Raw genomic sequence first — 17,317 nt, forward strand, 5'->3', positions numbered from 1 at the left:
AAATCAGAAGCATCAGGAATTCATGGGAGCAACAAAGCAATGGGCATCGAAGAAGCTTTGTTTGCTCTGTGGATAATAAAAGCACATGAACTTTGGGGCTTTCCAGTGCCTTGAATACAGTATTTCTTCCTTGGTAAAAACAGGCTGGTTTTATTTTCCACTCTCCCCTGCAGGGGTACGCTTCAGAAATGGACAACCCCAATTTAGTACATCTGATTCCATCTGCACTTCAGAACAAGAAGGAAATTCTTTTTGGGAACCTCCCAGAAATCTACTATTTCCACAACAGGTACATGGGAACTGGTGGTTGTCCTGCATCCTTGGGTGCCACCATCACATCCAATCCTTTTCTGTCATGTGCTTTGTCATGCTCACATGTACACTGGCAGGAAAAGTTATCCTCACTCCATCTCTGTGTGTGTCCTGTAAAACCCATGTGTAGAGAACACCTCCAAGATAATATATTTCATCTTTTTTTGGGTGAAGATTGTACTCTTTGTGCATTTACTAGTGATTTCTCCTGGCAGGATCCATTTAGAATGTCCCTTGTGGTCAGTATTTTACCACCTCTCTTGGTATACTGGTAGATGTCACAGGACTAAATCCTGATATTTTCTGCCTCGCAAGACACCTCTGTGAGGAAGTTTTTTTAGTGTTCAGCTTATTTGTCCTGTATTTCTGTTATCAGATCAGAAGATGTTTTATATTTGATACCACTTTTCTTTTTATTCCACATATAAGATCACAAACTTATCCAGAAGCCATGTCAATACTGTGGAGAAGGAAATCCAGAGCCCTTAACTACAGAATACCAATTATGAACAAGATTAATCCTTCTGCAATTGGATTTCAAAACACAAATCTCAAGGCAACTTCTATAAATATCCTGCTTTTCTGAGACTTGCTTAAGCAAAACCGGCTGTAACCAAGTGGGAATTTAGGAACGCTTTTGAATAATAATTGCCTGTAAGATATAATAATTAGTTGAACAAAATAAATTTTAAAAATCTCTTTTGCAAGTCTCCTAATATTATGCCAGAGTAGTTAATACATAGTAGAAAATATTATTTTCCAGTTTAGTATTATTTTCAAAGATTGTGTCTTCCATTTGGAGAAAGATATTCCTCTCTCTTTGCAAGCCCAATCTTTCTTTCCCTAAAGGTTTAGTGCATTGACTGTCACTGCAGAAGCCTTTGGATTACATCCCATATTTTCACTACTTGCTGATTGAGCAATTGCGTCTGACAGAGCATTCCTGTCTTTTCTAGCTGTTCTGAAAAGTCCTCATACCCAAATGGAAAGCAGGTATTTGGGCTACAGATTGGAAACTAATTTCAACAGCCAGAGGAATCAGATGTAGCAGATAAAATATGATAATATTTGTGATTTAGGGAATCAGGTGGCAGCCACATCCCATTTTTCTAAAATACATATTTCTTGGTGTGTCAAAACTGCTACCTTCCCAATTGAATCCTCATATTACAAAAATGAAGGCTTTTAGCTGGATTAACACAGAAGCTAACACACAATGTGAGTGGGATTTTATATTACTCTTTGCTCTTTTTTTCTTCCCCTCAGGATTTTCCTCAAGGAGATAGAAAATTGCATTGAAAACCCTGAGCTTCTTGCCCGATGCTTTTTGAAAAGAGTAAGTATATCCTTTTTCAGGTTTGAATGAATATCTACCGTCTTACCCTACAGTACTTAGAGATTTACTCCCATCTTTTCAGTCTGTTTGCTTTTGTGAATGAGGGAAGCTCCTCTAAGCAGATATTCCCAAATTAAGCCACAGTTACCAAGCATGCATTGTGATATCTGATTCTTTACCTGGTTTACTGACAGGAAAAGAGCTGTTATATTTATATTTTAAGTCCCATCTAAAAGAAAAAAAACAGCAAATAACAGTGATCCAAATGTTTGACATACTTTTCATATCAGACACATCTATAGCAGGAGAATGATGTAACCCAGACACCACCCTGCAGTAAATAAGCAGAGGACAGTATCGGTGTCACAGCAGGTTGCTCTGAGTGCAGACAACACATCCTGTTCCTGCTTTATCTTATCTCTCTCTTCTCTGCACAGTGCAGGACACTTGGTCCCCGAGAACTGTCCCAGCAGTCTGCTGCTGTCCTTGCAGGGACCCCACCAGCCCCATAAGGCTCTGTGAGGTTCCCTGTGCTTCTCCACATAACTCACCAAGTGGGATTTTCCCCTCTGCTGTGAAGTGACTCACAAGTGTTGCAGCTCTCTCCAAGAGCTCCCTGTGATGTCCCTCTTCCCCCTCCACCCCCACTCAGCCTGGCCATTAGTTCTTTCCTGCAACACAACCAAAGGTGCTTGTTTATACAGCACTCCTTCAGGGGCCCTACTAATGAAAAATAAAAAAAAAGTTTTGGTGGTTTGCTGCTGCTTTCAGAGTTTGACAAAACTGTGTGAATAAGGCTCTGTGTTTTGCACAGGAAATAGAAGTGGCATGAGAAGTGGGAAAATCTGTCCTCTGTAGTCAAAGGTACCTCCTGCTTCTGCTGTATACTACAGGTAGAATTTGCTGCTTTTCTAGAGCATACATTAAATACAGACACATTTGGATGAACCAGTCAGAGGTACTGAGCACTGCAACATTACTAAGATTTAATGGGAATTTGAGCATGTGATACTTGGAAAAGGTATGCTTCCAATTTACAAACAGGCTGGAGAGAATCACACAAGTGTAAATGTGATTATATGTCCATTGGATTATTTTCTGTTCAACAATGAGCATTTAGAGCTTGAGTAATTGAACTACTAAGGCATATGTTGTTATCCTAGGATTCACATGCTGGGCAGGAAAATACTGTGGTGAAATCATTATGCAAATGAGGAAAAGCAGTCTTTGAAGAATGCAGATCTCTGAAACCCAAGAAATGTAAAATAGTCCATGTGCTGCATATATCCCTAAAGAATGCAGCTAAATAAAAATTCTTGGTATAGAAATGTGGAAATGTTCTGATTCTGCAGGAGCTTCAAACTCCATATTTAAATATTGTAGCTTGTCTCTCTGTAAAAACAGCTGTTAAACCCAATTCTCCTCACTATTATACCAATATGAAAACAGCACTAAAGCTGGGGTTCAGGTATGAATTGAAAGAAAACCAGCCCCTCTATCACCTTAGCTCATCAGTTTCTGTGGCCTCATCAAACCACACTAGATCCATCAAATAAGAGGTTAAATCATGCATTTGCTTTCTCCCTATTTCAAATTTCACACTAAGAAAGCACAAGTTTCTCTCTTGAGATGTCTCTGTTCACACAGTAGCACCTTTGATTCCTGCCCTTATATTCCGTTTTTAGAAGAAGCCACATAAAGTCCAGAAATGTGTTGTTTCTGTTGGACTGCTTTTAGGAGGCACAAACAAAAGTCTGGTTGTGTGTTTGTGTTCCCCATGATTTGGCAGCTTTTTATGCCTTCCTGCTGAGCAGTGGCTTCTGGCTGCCCTGTGAGTTATGGCTGTGCTTGCTATGATGGGGCACACAGAAGCAGCTGCTGTTCCAAGTGATGCTGAGCTCTGGGAGGAAACTCACACTCTTGCAGGTTCTCCCCTTTGTATGGGTGTGACCATCCTGCCACAACAGCAGGCTGGGCCTATAATCAGAAACAGGCAGTTTTTTTAGATTCATACTTTGAAGAGTTTTACCCTGTCTGATCACACTGGGCCTTTTCAGCCCTGATTCCAGAGCTGCTTGAAAGTATCCCTAGAGCTGCAGTGAGACACTCTGGTGCCGGAGTCACTCCATCCCCTGCCAGTCATTCCTCTGCCATGTCCTCACACACCCTCCCAGCTCCACCAATGCCACCTGAGCAGTTGTCACCATGAATGTGAACCCTGCATCTCAGGTGATGGGAAAAACAGGTTGTGGGGTCTCTCTCTGGCTTTGTCTCCTGGAACATGGCAGCAGAATCTGGTAAGAGATGAGCCAGAAATGCCTTTCTTGTTCTCCCTCCCACTTTGCCTGACCTTGTTTAGGGCATGATCCTCAGATGAGCTAAATTACAAGTGAGCCAGCTCAACTTTACCCACATGGCAGCTATTTTGCCATCACCAAGATGCTTGGCCTTACTTACAGCTCTGTGTGGTCAAGGACTACATAGCATTCAAAGACCGGAGGGATGTGCACTGAATTCTTTGCAGAATGGTCTTCTGGAGTTTTATTTGCAACAGGGGGGACACTGTGCTTATCTGCTTTTCAAAGGGCTGTGAAGAAGGAAATCTTACCAAAACAAGGCAAGAATGCCCAGGATGGAACCAAAGGAGTGTCAGACTGCTTACCAGAATGTGCCAGATGATGTGTCTGGCAGGAGTGATTCACTGTGGATTGCCACTCTTCACTTATTCATTTTGCTAACCTTAAAAAAGGGAATCGTTTAATAGGAGCCAGCATTTGAGGCATTTGGTCATTCAGGGAGAAAGAAGCATTTAGAAAAGGAATCTACCTGTGAAAGGAAAGCAGCAGCTGATCAGGAACCTGTGAGTTGGATTCAAAGGTCTAAATTCTAGACTAATTAAATTATTCCTAAATCAGCAGTCAAAAAGATAATTGGAACTGTGTATATATGCCACGTGCATTGGAGGTTACAGAGCTCTCAGGATCCAAATCAGTGTGGAAGGGAAAAGCTTTATAGGAGAGAAGAGCGTGGTGTAAAAGTACCAGCAAGAACTCAGAGCATTTGCATGTAAAAATACAGATGTGTGGCACATTTAGGACTGGGATTTGAATAATTTGACAATCAATTATTTCTTGGTATTTTGAAGTCTGAGCCTAATTCTATTCCTAACACTATTGCAAAACTTAAAGCTGTAATTAAATATGTAAGTATCTGCCTTAACAGGTATCACTGATTTAGGCAACAGAAGATTGCACTGGTATAGGGTAGATCCTCTATGGCAAATTACTGGTAAATTTTTGGTTATTGTCCCTTTTCTTTAAGTCTAAATTGGTTCTTTTCTCTTATTCCTCATAATTCTCTTGTCTGTTGCTCTCTTTGTTCTTCCTACCCAGTCCAGTTAGATTTCTATGAGCTAGGATGAGACTGTAATGCTTGATTTTGCTTTGTTGCTATTTTTAGTTCTGTGGGGTTTATCCCCTGCTAACTTCCTTCCAGGGCAACATGTGTGAACAATTATATTTTTGTGAAGAAAACTGCACCTATTTTGAAACAGCACCATAAATATTCTATCGAGTTGCAACAGAAGAGGTTTTTATATTGCATAATCCTTGACACAGTGTGGTGTTAGGTGGCACAGCTCTGATTTCCCAGCTGATTCATCAGGGTGATGTCAGGATGGGTCTGTAGAGGAAGACAGCAGCAATGCTGATTTCTTTTGGTAATTGTATAGAAGGAAGTGATTTTCTTGCAGCAGGAGTGTATGGGAACTGCCTGGTGGGCTGAAAGCGCAGAGGAACGATCCAGGAATTGCTGAGATTTTGAGATATTTAGTGTTTTCTTTGATTTTCTTTGATTTGCTGAGGTCACATCCAGCAGGGTAGGTGCAGATGAAAGTGGGAAGCTCCTGGCTGGTCAGGCACAGCCAACCCTGCCCAGGAGCCCCGTGGCCACCCCAGTGCACAGGCAGCAAGCCCAGGACCTGGCAGAGAAATGCCCAGCTCTGCACCCACCCACAGAGCCCAGGGAGCTCAGAACACCTTCTCCAGGCTTTTGCAGAGATTGTCTCTGTTTTCACTGAAGTCGGGGAGATTTTTGCCATGGACCTCAGTGAGAGCACTTGGAGTGTAGTCAAAGCTAAATAAAGTGAATCCACCCACTTCTAATTTGGAGAGGACAGGGTTTAAGCACATTCCCCTTGCCTGTCATCAACATGACAAACTTCTTCCTTTTTAATTTGTTCTTGTACTGTTGAGAGCCGACGCTATTTTCGAAGTGTGATAAATTGGTAAACCTTAGTCATCATTAAAAATTAAAGTCCGTGCCAGTATTGTTAATAAAATTGTTAATAAAGTTTAAATTACTAATGTTTATTTTTTGTTTTGTTTTTTTCTCCAAACCATCAATTCACCTCCCTGAAAAAGATACTGCTTTTGCTGTTAGATTATGTGTCTTCCTGTCTGCAGTCTCCTTGCTTTGTATGAAAAGTGAGGGGAAAAAAAACAAATCTCACTTTCTGGTGTATTTAACTTAATCAGAAGTAAAAAGCAGGTTTGGTGGTTTCAGTATGTTTTTGCATACAGAGTTGTTCCATGTAATAATTACTTCATGTTTTAGGATGAAAGATAAGAAAAAGTGTGATTCAAGAAAGATACTCTGTGGATTCTTTTTCCTCCCCTTGCCTAAACTCTTCTTTTCTTGCAGAAGGAGGACCTCCAAATATATGAAAAGTACTGTCAGAACAAACCAAGGTCTGAAGCTCTCTGGAGACAGTGTGGAGACAGCATCTTTTTTCAGGTGGAATTTCATTGCAGACTAGCAGTGCAAGACCCTCAAAGCTCATTTTCCTTATATATCTCTATTCTTTAGAAAACCTAGAGTAATATACAGACTTTCCTGCATGCTTCTTATACTGATGGCAGGTGCCCAGTGTGTGTCAAGGTGTTCTCTACAGGAGACAGGGCAGGCAGAGCAGTGGTAGATTTCCTGGACATGACCCTGACTCTGCAGGCTATAGCACACCAAAAAATTGCTGGCTGCTTTGCAAATCCCAGCTGATTGCAATCTTATCAGCAGGGAATGCCAGATTTCAACACTAAGTTGAACCTGGACATTAGCTCTTGCTTTAGGTGTATTTTCTCTGTGGCATAAGTAACCCGGAAATCCCTATGCAGATGGAACAAATTTCTCTCTTAATTAATTCACAGGCATACAATCTTCAGATTGTCAAATGAAAATGATCTTGGTGACTTGCCTGTGTTTCAAGACACAATTTTTATTTTTCTTCCTTGTTGTCTCCTGCAGGAATGTCAGCGTAAATTGGATCATAAGCTCTCACTTGATGCTTATCTCTTAAAGCCAGTTCAGAGAATCACCAAGTACCAGCTGCTGCTAAAAGTAAGTTCTCCATGACAATGCAAAAATTCCAATGTATGGCTTGTTTTACTTCCGGAATTGCATATCAGTCAGGACTCCCTGGAAATAAATCCTCACTCTTTTCTTCAGCAAATACTCAGCATTTTTTAGTTGTAAATGGTAGAAAACAGTCTTGTACAGGGACTTCCTGTTCCCAATCTATTTTAGATTTTAGATTTTAGATTAGACTTTTTCCCAATAGTTCCCTATCTGTTTTAAATTGGGAACTGCTATTACTTAGCAGTACTTGTACTAAGTAATAGCAGTATACTATTACATTTATAGGTCTCTCTATATAAAATATTTTAAAATAGTATTTTATTGTCTTATTTATTGTTTTATTTATTTCTAAACAGAAATTGAGCTTGGCTTTATTGTATCAGTATATAGTTTTACAATTTGAAAACAGGAACTGATGCCTTAGATCCTGTCTGTAACATCTGTCCCTGTTTAACAAAACTCTTTCAGGTCCCCGAGGTAATATTTTCCCATAGTTGTGACTCAAACCTTTCAGAGGGAGCCACTCCCTTTTGCTGCTTCTTTTTAAAAGACACAGCCAGGAACAAATTGTCTGCCATTTTTGCACAGGGTGAATATGTGAACTTTCTCTTGAATGGTTGGAACCATGAATGGTCCATGCTTGAAATTCTGTTCTGAACTGGGCAATAGAAAATATATACACTCAAACCATTTTTTTTTCCTTTTTAAGGTGGTGGCTTAAATTTCTGTCTCCATCTACTCAGTTCTCAAAAATAATATTTCCTGATTTTGCCTATGGGAAGGTCATGAAAGTGAATTACATGCTGTTCTCAAGCCTCTGGGCTTAAAGTAGTGTTAGGTACTGTCATGAAACTTAGCATTGAAATTTGCAATGAAGATTTTAGGTTGCCATTTAACTTGCTAATAGCTACTATGGCACTGCTCAAAATGTGCCAGTATAAGCCATGGGAGGACCTGGTTGGCCATTCTCATATCTCTGTGAACTGCTTATTTACTTAATGCAAAACTGTAGAATCCAAATATTGAACATGGATATTGACAAGGATGCAACTTCACTGATTCCAGCAGATTTACATCAACAAAGTCCAGAAATAATTTGAACTCTATTTCTTGAAACTATTCTGTGAGAAGGGAAAAATTGTCAAGGTCTCCAGGAAAACAAGAGTAAACCAGATTTTACTTTTAATTTGAAATATGACTGTAAATAAGATTAGATCAAGAAGTAAAATTCTCAAGCAAAACAGGTCTCAGCCATTGGGGTTTGAAGCTGGTCAGACCAGTTTTCTACTTAGCAACAACACATTGGCATTGACATTTACTTTGTCAGGGTTTATGAGGTCTGGGAGGATGGTGCACTCCTTCCCTGGCTGCAGGAGCATTTAAAAATGTACAAAAATGGAAGCCAGTAAAAAATTGGTAACAAACAAGTGTTTAAGAAGATGTGTGCCTTGAGTGGTGGGCAGACTGGATTTGAATTTTGGGTCACAATTACTGCAACCCTCTGGTTTCAATCAGTTTAGCTAATATGCTCACACTCATAAAAGCAGCATGCTCACTGTACAGAGATCCATCCTCATCCTAGAAAATGTGCAGCAGATACTGTAGGAATGCATCCTGCTTTTATCTTCTTATCCTGGTTACCCAAGCACTTGAGGAGAGACTGCTGCTGTTTGGGGTTTGCAGGAGCTATCTTTTTGCATCCCTATTTTACAGAAACACATGCACCTCAGCTTTTGGATTAAAATGCAGACTCAAAATGCAGAATGTCAAACCTGCCAAATTCAGACTAGAAATTAATTTTGCAACTAATTGCAAAAGAAAATGAGGAACTGTCTAACACCTGCAATAATTATACTGAGTTTCTTTTCTAGCAGATGTGAAGAAAAAAAAAAAAAAAACCCTGGATGTAATTCTATGACATGCAAGGAGTTAATTGTAAATATGTCGGAATGGTCCTGTCTCAAATTAAACTTTTAAACTTGAAAATGTTCAAAAGATCAAAATGTGTGTCCTCAATGACCACCCTAATGAATGTCATATTTGGGGTTTTTTGTTCCTCTTTTGTTTTCCTCTAGTTCTGCTGCTTTGTTTATGCAACACAAATTCCAGGGAGGATTGTCTTATGGTGTCTTCTGGTATCAGAAGTTCTCAAGTATTCCCCATATCCTTTTTTAATCAGGAAATGCTGAAGTGCAGCAAGAATTCAGAAGGTACTGCTGAATTGGAAGAAGCCCTGGCCACGGTGCTTGATATCATCAAATCAGTAAATGATTCCATGCACCAGATAGCAATCACAGGATATGAGGTAACTGCTGCTCCTGCTCTGGTCTGAGCCATCCCATGCTCCTGTCACCACTGATCATGCTGTGCCCATGGCTGGTACTGTGCTTTGTGGAGCCTGTGACATGTTCCTGAAAGGTGTCACTCAGAGATGTGTTGTGATGAGCAAAAATACATCCCAGCACCCCTGTCATGTGGAGCTGGAGTGTGAATGTGGGGCAAATGCAGGACTTTTGAGTAATTGCACCCAAAACTCATTGTAGGTCACAGGTACAAGTGTGGCAGAGCTAAGAAATTTGCTTAAGAAATTTGCTGAAACTTTGTGACTCCTGTGCAACTCAAGTGTTTTCAAATCTTTTGCACTTAGGGAGAAAAATGTGGCTTTCATTTAAAGTGGGTAATGGAATCTGTGCCAGTGATTGGCAAGCTTGTTATCTGAAATGTGAAATAACAACCACAGTACAAATCAAAGGGTACAAATATATGTCTCTGCAGAAGCTCCATTGAAGTCATATGACTTTCAAGAATGAGTGCTGACTACATAAAATGAGTCCTTAAGTGAGAAGTGGAAGTGATTGACACATAAAGGAGAAACAAGCCTGGCAAAATGAAGCCTGGGAATCATGTGGTTGCCCATTTTGAAATAGCTGCAGGGTGAAAATGTCAATAGAGAAACAATATACTGAGTATTGTTAAAAAAATTTTTACATCACAGTAACAGGCTTTAATCCAGAAAAAACATTTTTTGTGGAATCTGACTTCCTGAGAAGGTGCTGAGGTCTATACAGACAATGTCTGGGTGGGAAGAGTTCTGCTTATCAGGATGGGAGTGGAGTTTTGATTTCTATAGTTCTCTTTTTTGCAAGTGCACCTGCTTCTGGTAGCTGAGGAACCCCTGCCTGCTGCCAACATGATTTATAAATAAATTTAACTGCTTGCTTGTTTAATTGCCTGTTGGAGATCCATTGCTGCACAGCTGGAGATGTGGACTGTGCATTACATTTGGGCTGAGTTCTGCCTGCAGTAGCTCTACTGGGTTGAAGGCGAAGCAGTGGCCACCTCACTGAATCAGCAAACACTGAATAGGTGTGGTGATTGTGGATCAGAGAAACACCACGGGTCATAAATACGATCTTAGATCTCGAGCCTGATAAACTTAAATAAAGCAGCACATACTTAATCCATTCTGGTCATAGCTAAGTCTTGAGTGTCTCAGAGACTCATTTTAGAAAAACTCTTTAGAGCCTGTATATTATTATTGCAGACTTGAACCAGTCAACATGGACATGGGAAGCTCATGGATACAACACACCTTCCGCCTCCCAGTTTCCATTGTTTCTTATTAATTCTCAAAGAGAAAGGTAGCTTTCCTCCTGTGTTTTTCAGTTTAAATGTATGTACTTAGAGAAATTCAGCAAAAAATTGATTTCAAAACAGTTCTGTAAAGGGAAGGGAAGAAGAGCTTCTCCAAGAAAGGTAACATATTATCCTGAGTAAGGGGGATTTATCCATATTCCTGTCCATATAAATGCTGAGGTCATCCTTTTGTCCTTGCTTTAAAGTGTGAGTAGTTTTGTACTCAGGAATTCAACAGAACATTCCTGTTCCTTTTAAAATTCTGCTTTTGAATTTTCCAGCCTTTCATGAAGTACCAGATAGTAAATCCAAGGAGTAGATCTTTGCTTCTGCTTTCTTAGCTGAACTGCAAAACATGGCATAGTGAGACATGGTCACTGTTTAGCCCAATGCTGACAGCATTCCTGAGATGGTTTTTTACACAATTTTTAAATGGGGTGAAAGAGGATGTACTCAATAATTTCTTCTTCCTGTTCCACCTGTCCCAGGTGCTCAGCTATGGTACCAAATAAACACCTCCTATAGACAATGAAACCACACCCGATCTTGTGGAGTCTTTCCCACACATCCATGATAGAGATATTTGCCTGGAAAACCTTTCAGAGAGGGATATTATGTCAGTAGGAAAGCAAGTTTTGTGACAGCTGATGGATGCTCCCAACTGCACATTCTGTTTCTTGGACTTGGGCACATGCAGATTTGAGGAGCTGAACTCTTGTGTAAGAAATTGCTAACATGTAAGTCTGGGGTTGGTTTGGTGTATGTTTTTTATTTTTTGGCAAAACCACAAAAAAAACAAGTAGAATAAAGCTCAGAGAGCAGAAGATTTAGATATGTTTCCTACTATTATCTCAATGTTTGTACACAATCTGGCCTGGGTAGTTTGTCCATGAATTATGATGAGAGATTCTTATAAATTATCATATGTATTGCTCATCTTCCATGGGAAACATGGGGTATTATGTATTTCTCTAACAGGGAATAATATTTGAGATAGTGACCAAATCCTCCACTTTAAATAAACTTCCTTTAGGATAAAATATTGCTGTCCACTAGGAGAAATTACCAGAAACAGTGTCTCCCTATTGCTGCCTACACCAAAGAGAGTGCAATGCTTGTGGACTAATGTTTAAAGTCTCCTGTGGGACTGCTGCAGACTGCCATCCCTGTCTGTCTCTTTCTTGTCTCCCACTTCACTCACTATTATCCCAATCCCAGGTTCAAGGTTGGAGAGACAGACCTGTCATAAGAGTTGAACTGGGCTTCTGGATCTCAGTGCTGTATTAACCAGTGTGTGGAGTGACAGGAACCTCTCACCACTGTCAGAACCATGTAGAAAATATGCTTTTTTTTTTTTTTTTTAAATTTAGCTTTGCATATCAATGTGCTTTTCACAGGCTTGCAGTTTATAGCTACATGCACATATAAATAAAAACATGCACAATCCTGGATGCACAAGGAAAATATCCAATCTAGATATTAGAGATGACAGATTTATCTAAATTGCTGAGGTTTTCTGAATCGTTTGGAGAGTCTAATAATACCCTGACATAGAGTGTAAAAGTACCTAATAAAGCTCTGGTTTTGCAGTTGAATTTAGGGTAGAGGAGGGGGAGTGAGAGGGAGAACAGGTTGCAATTCTTAGTATAAGAAATGAGACATTCCTACTTGGAGCCAACGTCTTCACCTTATAATCAACAGAACATGCAAATGTTGAAAGTAAGTACTTTAATAATGCACTAGGCTTATTCCCTCAACTTATTATACAAAGCATTCCTAGGAAAACTTGTGCTAAGATAAGTATGATTATCATTATTTGTTGAATCCCATTACCATATAGACATTGCCGTGTCTTATATGCACATGTTCCTCCATTCTTAACATGGGATTGTTCTGGTGACATGTGAGCTTAATATTTATATAAGTTGAAGTATTTTCCCATCAGTGGTCTTCAGACAAGAGCTTTATTTTAGAAAAGTCTTGTTCCTGCCTGGTTTCATTCTCCCTCAGGTACTTTTATGGCTTCTTGGTGCATTCACTCCCTCCTTGCCCAGGGCTGTGCAGTGTTGCATAGATGGTGAGCCAAGAAATTATTGACAAAGCTTGTAAAGACTGTTTTGAAACAGGAGGGAATTACGTACCTACACAGCTCTAGGCACTGATCCGTGACTTCAGGCATCTAAGCTCTTTCAAAGTTTTGCCCAGGGATGGAGGAAGCTTGTACAAGAGTGGAAACTGAAACTGGATCTTCCAGAATCAAAGCCTTTGTTCGGGTATTGGACTGCACTGGCCCTTCCTACTGCCTTGGAGTCAGGGGCCTTGAAACACAGGTTTTGTCAGAAGAAGCTTCCTCTGAGGTGACCAGAGGGGACAGCTTGTGTGTCACATCCAAAGAGATTCTGAGACGGATCTTAAATGCCAGCTATGAGTGGGGAGACAAACTGGGAATTATGGACATGGAAACTGGTGAGTTAATGGTTGTGGGCACAAAGCACACAGGCTTAGCAAGGGGACATGTGCACTCTCCAACACAAGGGATGCCTCTGCCTGGAACCTCAGACACCACCAGAGCAATGAACTGTGCTTGGGACTGTCCTGGTTTGAGTGTGATATATGCTCTCTCTTTTCCTTGCTGGCTAGGGGGATGTCAGTGAGCTTGGCAAGCTGTTGATGCAGGGTTCCTTCAACGTATGGACTGACCACAAGAAGGGGCACAACAAGGTGAAGGACTTGGCTAGATTCAAACCAATGCAGAGACACCTCTTCCTCTATACAAAGATGCTACTTTTCTGCAAGAAACGGGAGGAGAACACTGATGGGCATGAGAAGACAGCTTCATACAGCTTTAAAAATTCATTAAAGGTAATAAATGCAGTAATGGTGGGGGAGGGAAATAAGTCTGGTGTTCTTACAGACAGGGATATGTCCATATGGGGATTTGAAGAAGTGCACATAGCTGGAGCTGTCTTGCACCCCAGAGTAAATGACAGCTCCCATTTAGTTTTGGGCTGGAGCCAGACCAAGCCATGTGTCCTGTAAGTGCAGATATGAACCTTGCTCTTTGCAACTTGATACAAAGGGGCACTTTGTGTGTTCTTGCCCAGTGTCCCATAAAGAGATGCCAGACTGAATGGACCCACACCTTTCATTGTTCTGCCTATGGGCATCCTCCAGGTGCAGTTCTATGGCAAGTTTTACTATTGGCCCAGCTGAGCAAATTCTGTGACAGTAACACCTACAGATGAATCAGTGCCGTATAAGTGCCCTTCTATTTGCAAGAGTGAAATTTCCAGATATGAGTCAGGACATTTTAGTGTGCCAATCACAAGTAGGCCACATTTTCCCTCTAAGCACATTGGTGTGACACTTGTGGCTTTTAACCAGCTAACATGGATCATCAAGTGTAATGTTCCAAACTTATTTCAGGGTCCCCAGACAGGAATTGTAACAGAACCTGCTTCAAGGCTTGGACCAATTCATAGAAACATTTCAAGTTTCATCCTGTAGAGATAGAAGGAATGGTGGCAGAACACTGTCTAAACCTTTAAATTAATGCTGATGTGAATGTGACCAAGAGGCATGAGCAAATACAGTAATAAGATGAGAAGTTGGTTAGTAGCAGCTGATCTTCAAGATTGTGATTAAAAATTTTTCATTTAAGAAATCTAGGATTTTTTTCCTTCAGATTTTTTGTGTCTTCTGGATTTCCAGACTGCTCATTAAATCTCACAAAGTCCTATTCCACCCCTCTTTCTCTCCCACCTCAACAGGACAGTGATAGCAAGTGAAAAAAAACAGTTATAAAACTGAAAATTTGTCAAGGTGAGAAAGAGCCAAGATGGAGTTGAAAACTGATCCACAGATCAAGCAATAAAAGAAAAGATGATAAATTCAAGATCAGACATTATCTTGGGTTAATTTTTAACATTCTTTTTCCCTTTTAGCAATCAAAAACACTAATGAAAAATTAGATATTGAGAAATAACATGCTCTGAATTTTACTTTTAATGACTCCCAAAGGTGTCAGAAGTGAATGCAGCCTTTAAAAAAATGCTTCCCAGAGGATCAAGTTTAAAGACTATTGATATTTTCCAGATTCCAGATTCTTGTTTTCTATTTTGAAACAGATGAGCACTGTGGGCATTACAGAAAATGTAAAAGGGGATAATAAGAAGTTTGAGATCTGGTATAATGGAAGAGAAGAAGTCTATATCATTCAGGTAATGACAATCCTTTTTGTTTCCAAGGGCTATACTTCCTTTCAATTGAATTGTTTTTAAGAATATTCACTGTCCTGTACACTCCAGAAACAATAGCCATTGAAAGCTTCATTGTTTAAGCACTTTCATAGGCACTGAAATGGCTAATTTATTGGGAAAATGGTCAGGATTTTGGCCAAAAGAAGAAATAAATTAATGGAAAATTCCTTGGAATGCTGGACAGAAAAGCAAGGACAGGACTTTGGATTTGTGGTAACTTTTCCATCTTGAGGAGCATCTGCTTTGCTCAGAGCTGGCCACAGTGTTCCAGTTGTTGGCAAGCCAGTGTAGGTCAGGGCAGCCCTGTGACTGGCAGCATGTTTTAATGGATCTGCTTTGCCTTGTCCTCTTTTGTTCTCAGGCATCTTCTGTTGAGCTGAAAAACACCTGGATTTCAGAGATCCGCAAAGTCCTGACAGGACAGCTGGAGGCATGCAGAGGTAGGGCTCACAGAGCAGCAGCTGGGAATGTGTCCTTCCCTGTAACTGTGTGTGACAGTATGGGGCTGGGGCAGCTTACAGTGCCAGCCAGTACCCCCAGTGAAGCCAGCCAGGACCAGCTGGGCAGTTGCAGCATTACTGGGATTTAAAGCCATGTCCTGATCAAAGAACATTCCTTGGATTTTTATAAGTGACAGGGATAACTATTCCATTCACAGTTAGTCCAAGGAACATGGTTTTCCTCTGTTGTCCCTCTCAAGCCACAACTCCAGAAGCATCCTTTTACCTCAGCATGTGAGGAGATGGGGTGTGCACTCTGTGTCTCCTTGATCAAAAGGTCTCCTTCCACATCCATAACTGGACACAGCAACTGTCTTCCTCTGCCTTAGTGTTTGCTTTGTTTTGTTTGGGTTTTGAGGGGTTTTGTTTCAAATCTAGTCACCCACCTTATGTTCTAAATGTCAGTTGTCCCATCTTTCCATCTTAGTGACCTCCTTGTAAAACATGGTTCATGACACTTCCCTCTCTCACTGAGATGTCACTATGAAGGTGATTTGTGATGTGTTCAACACCATGAATGATTGAAGCCTCCTAAATACCTAAGAAAATGACACCCTTTTTTATATGAGATATTGAATCCCAGACAGACAAAATTCAGTCAGGTTATTTCAGATAGTAAAAGAACATAATGATGATAGCTATCATAGATGCTATGTATTCTCTTAGGACAAAAAATCCCACAGACTTTTCCTGAATCTTGGCATTGCTTCTCACCTTGGTCTGTCATTTTCTGCTTCTCTCATACACTCCTCTCTCTTTAAAGTAAAGCCTCTCCACCCACATCCTTCAAATTCCTAAGCAGACTTTGTCCAAGGTGGAAACATGTGTCTGTGCTTTAACTTTAGATGTCAGCTCTATTTTCACTGCCTGTTTCACAAAGATAATGAGATCTTGCATCCTCCTTAGGTACAGGGAAACAATTATGAACATTAGCCTCAGCAACTGAATCCATCCCATAACAATACACTTATTTACAATGTTTACTATTCTGGTCTTGTGTTACTGATCTTGTCTTCATCCTTTCTCCTTTTTGTTCTGAATTTTACTGTGATTAGCTCATCAGGAACTGCTGAGGAAAGACCTCAAGATTCTTGTTAGTGCAGTTTCAAGACTGAATCTAGAGACTTTCTGATATGGTTTGTAACATTTGCTTCTGAAGTATAAAAGGTGGTTACTTAGGCTACCACAAAGAGTTGCTAATGGAGTAAATGTACATATTTAATAGGATAGAGTGTTAGTCCTCCATTTCTGTTTCTAGGCAAAGGAAATTAAGCTTGTATGTTACCCACCTGAGCATTTATGAAATCTCTATAGGATACAAGATCAGCTATTAGATTTACTTTACATTTTCCAGAGAAAAATATACAGGAATCAAGACTGATTGAAGCATTTATATTTTGATGTTCTTTATTGTTTTGCCCTAAGATCAAACCATTCTAGAATATTTCAGGTTTCAAGGGACCTCAGGACATCACAGTCCAAGGTCCTGCTCAGAGCAGAGTCAGTTATTGGTCAAACAAGGTTACTCAAGACTTTATTCAGTCTGGTCTTGAGACCATCCAAGGGTGACTTTCATCCTATTCTATGAGTAAAGTCAAGCTTTCCTTTATTGTGAATCCAGCAGAACACCAGTCAGAGGGTGTAAATTGTATCTCATATGCTATTGCAACTCTTCCCATTTGCCTTTTCCCAAAAGATCACATGAATCAAACCCCTTACTACAATAACTGATGTCAGGAAGCACATGCTTTGTCCTGTGGTTTTAAAATTTCTTTTTCTAATGACTCATAAAAGAAGAGGCCTTAATCCAAGACTGGATATTTTTACAACTTAGCATTGCAATGGGAGAAGGAAGAGGGATA

The 17,317-nt window shown here is 40.2% G+C and overlaps 1 protein-coding gene across 5 annotated transcripts in view; it reads left to right on the forward strand.

Moving 5' to 3' along the window:
- Positions 1-17,317, forward strand: part of MCF2L2 (MCF.2 cell line derived transforming sequence-like 2) — a 156,897-nt gene that overhangs the window by 117,497 nt on the left and 22,083 nt on the right. For all 5 annotated transcript variants that reach the window (XM_021543705.3, XM_021543715.3, XM_021543689.3 and 2 more), the window contains exons 17-24: positions 174-289; positions 1,579-1,648; positions 6,350-6,442; positions 6,950-7,042; positions 9,240-9,365; positions 13,337-13,558; positions 14,824-14,916; positions 15,317-15,395. In XM_021543705.3, the coding sequence (XP_021399380.2) occupies positions 174-289; positions 1,579-1,648; positions 6,350-6,442; positions 6,950-7,042; positions 9,240-9,365; positions 13,337-13,558; positions 14,824-14,916; positions 15,317-15,395 (892 nt within the window). The remainder of the gene's footprint in view (positions 1-173; positions 290-1,578; positions 1,649-6,349; positions 6,443-6,949; positions 7,043-9,239; positions 9,366-13,336; positions 13,559-14,823; positions 14,917-15,316; positions 15,396-17,317) is intronic.

The sequence above is a fragment of the Lonchura striata genome, chromosome 10, assembly GCF_046129695.1.
Source record: "Lonchura striata isolate bLonStr1 chromosome 10, bLonStr1.mat, whole genome shotgun sequence".
Classification (NCBI taxonomy): Eukaryota; Metazoa; Chordata; class Aves; order Passeriformes; family Estrildidae; genus Lonchura; species Lonchura striata.